Source organism: Rhynchophorus ferrugineus, unplaced genomic scaffold (assembly GCF_030347505.1).
Source record: "Rhynchophorus ferrugineus isolate W39M unplaced genomic scaffold, kcgeb_rfMv2 rfM5, whole genome shotgun sequence".
NCBI lineage: Eukaryota > Metazoa > Arthropoda > Insecta > Coleoptera > Curculionidae > Rhynchophorus > Rhynchophorus ferrugineus.
Genome location: NW_027472584.1, coordinates 5,763,408 through 5,765,745, shown reverse-complemented (window position 1 = coordinate 5,765,745; position 2,338 = coordinate 5,763,408). Strand labels below are relative to the sequence as shown.

The 2,338-nt window shown below is 34.9% G+C and overlaps 1 protein-coding gene across 1 annotated transcript; it reads left to right on the top strand.

The window, feature by feature from the left end:
- Positions 1–627: 627 nt before the first annotated feature.
- On the top strand, positions 628–1,703 carry LOC143197397 (uncharacterized). The gene is made up of 3 exons (XM_076405777.1): positions 628–809; positions 981–1,248; positions 1,293–1,703. The coding sequence occupies exons 1-3, from the start codon at positions 628–630 to the stop codon at positions 1,701–1,703; spliced, it is 861 nt and encodes a 286-aa protein (XP_076261892.1).
- The last annotated feature ends 635 nt before the right edge of the window (positions 1,704–2,338 follow it).

The window sequence follows — 2,338 nt, the reverse complement described above, 5'->3', positions numbered from 1 at the left end:
GAGCAGAAGAAGTTATATTCTTAGGAACAAAAATCAACAGCTATGGAATTTCACCACTACCTGAAAATGTAAAAGCCATAGAAAATATCTCAAAACCTCGAACAGTCCAAGTTAACAAACGCCTTAGCAAATAACAACTCCAAATTATAAAAAAATAAATGGGACGATCTCTAAACATTGATGCATTCGACAAAGCTATGGGGGGAGTTTTGCAACAAATTTAATCTAATGAGAAATTTCAACCCATAGCGTTATTTTCAAGAAAATTGTCTCAGACTGAAAGAAATTACAGCACATATGATAGAGAACTTCTAGCCATATATAGTTAAATCCAGTATTTCCAACATTTTTTTGGAATGGAGTCAATTTACTGTATTTACAGACCACCAGACATTGATATACGCTTTCAAACAAAAGTCAGACAAGCAGAATCCAAGACAAATTAGACATATCAGTTTCTTTGGGGAATTCAGAACGGATTTCAGACACATTGAAGGTTCAAAAAATATAGTTGCAGATCTCCTTTCAAGACCAAACATAAATTAAATCGAACAATCATAGGACTATACAGCAATTGCAAAAGCACAAAAGGAAGACAAGGAATTTTAAAACATAATCAACGGATCAATGAAAACTGACCTACAACTGGAGCATCTACAACTACCAGATCTATATGACCTTATAATTTCTCTATTCCTTGCACATTTTCTTATTCCAGCAAAATACAGACCTCAAGTGTTTCAGAAATTAAATAATTTAGCACAGCCGGAGCAGCGAGGAAGTAGAAGATTGATAACCACAAGATTTGTGTGGGTTAATATGAATAAGGACATCAATAAATGGTCAAAGGAATGTATGCATTGCTAAAAGTCCGAGGTAACAAAACACCTTATAAAGAAATAGATATATGCCAGATAATACATTCGAACATATGCATATGGACATTGTGGGAACTTTACACCACCATCCGACAATTACAGGTATATCCTCACAGTGATAGATCGATTCTCCAGATGTGCTGAAGCAATGCATATTAAAGATATCGAAGCCGTAGAATACAAATTCATAGAGCACTGGGTTGCAAGATTTGGTGTTAAAACAAAAATAACAACAGATCGAGGTAGACAATTTGAATCACATTTATTCAGACACCTCACTAACGGTCTAGGAATTGATTATATACGAACTACACAGTATCACCCACAAAGTAATGGAATAGTTGAACGATTCCATTGGACATTAAAAAACGTACTGGTAGCTACAAACATTTGAGTATTCTTTGTGTTTTCAAGGAGGAAATACAGTATATCGCGGAGGAGCAAATGTGTGGCACTACATTGAAGCTACCGGAAGAGACGTTCCGGGCAAGAGAAAGTAAAATCAACGAAGCAGAAAACGCAACGTTCGTAAAGAAACTGAAGTCAGCCATCAGACAATTAAAACCAGTAAAAACGACTAACCATGCTAAAGAGAAGCCATACGTATATGCACATTTTCTGGAAGTACCAATTGTTTTCGTAAGAACAGACCAAGCAAAAACACCACTAAGCCCATCATACGAAGGGCCTTTCAGAGTCTTGCACAGAACAGAAAAATACTTTAAAATCGATAAAATTGGAAATGAAGATGAAGTATCGGTCGATCGTTTAAAACCAGCATATATCTCTCAGGAGTCCCAGATATATGAAGAACACTCCTACTGACAACGCTAGAGGGGGGGGGGTGCAACTGTGGTGATGTCAGGCCTCTCCTTCTTATCGCGAACTGCCACGGAATAAGATCGACCGAAATGATCGACAGAAATGATCAAGGGCACTCAGAAAAACAGACAGCAGATTCATTCATCTTTCGACGCTCACGCATTATAGGTTTGAATCAACAATAATCCATTCAATAATCAAACATTCGTATATTTTCATTAGTTAATTAGTTGTATAATAGTTAGTGTTAGTAATAAAGTACTAAGGAAAACATAGTATCGTTCAATTAATTACCCGAAGACCTCTATAACATTATCGTTCAAACCTTTTTTAAAAAACACTTGAACGACCCAAAAAGGCCTAAAATATCGAAATACGACATGGAATTCATTCAAGTGTCATAGATATTCGGAACGCTTTATGATTTCCTTGGATGGTCCATGTCTGTGTTTTAGGAAAAAAATATCGAGAAATTATAATCAACTAAAACTCGCTTTTACAATATTTATATCATATTTTAAAATTGTATGAAATAAGATATTTAAGATAGAGTAGTAACTTTTCTTTCTAGTGAAATTGAGTTGAAAAATACAATTCACACCTCTGTCAATTAAAATCAGTTTCTTAATTTTTAAATA

What these genes read in the sequence shown, in the direction of transcription:
- LOC143197397 (XM_076405777.1), top strand. Translation starts at nt 628, where the DNA reads ATGAAAACTGACCTACAACTGGAGCATCTACAACTACCAGATCTATAT. An exon ending in TTGATAACCACAAGATTTGT is followed by an intron (nt 810 to 980) that starts GTGGGTTAATAT and finishes CGACAATTACAG; the next exon opens with GTATATCCTCACAGTGATAG. An exon ending in TCCATTGGACATTAAAAAAC is followed by an intron (nt 1,249 to 1,292) that starts GTACTGGTAGCT and finishes TGTGTTTTCAAG; the next exon opens with GAGGAAATACAGTATATCGC.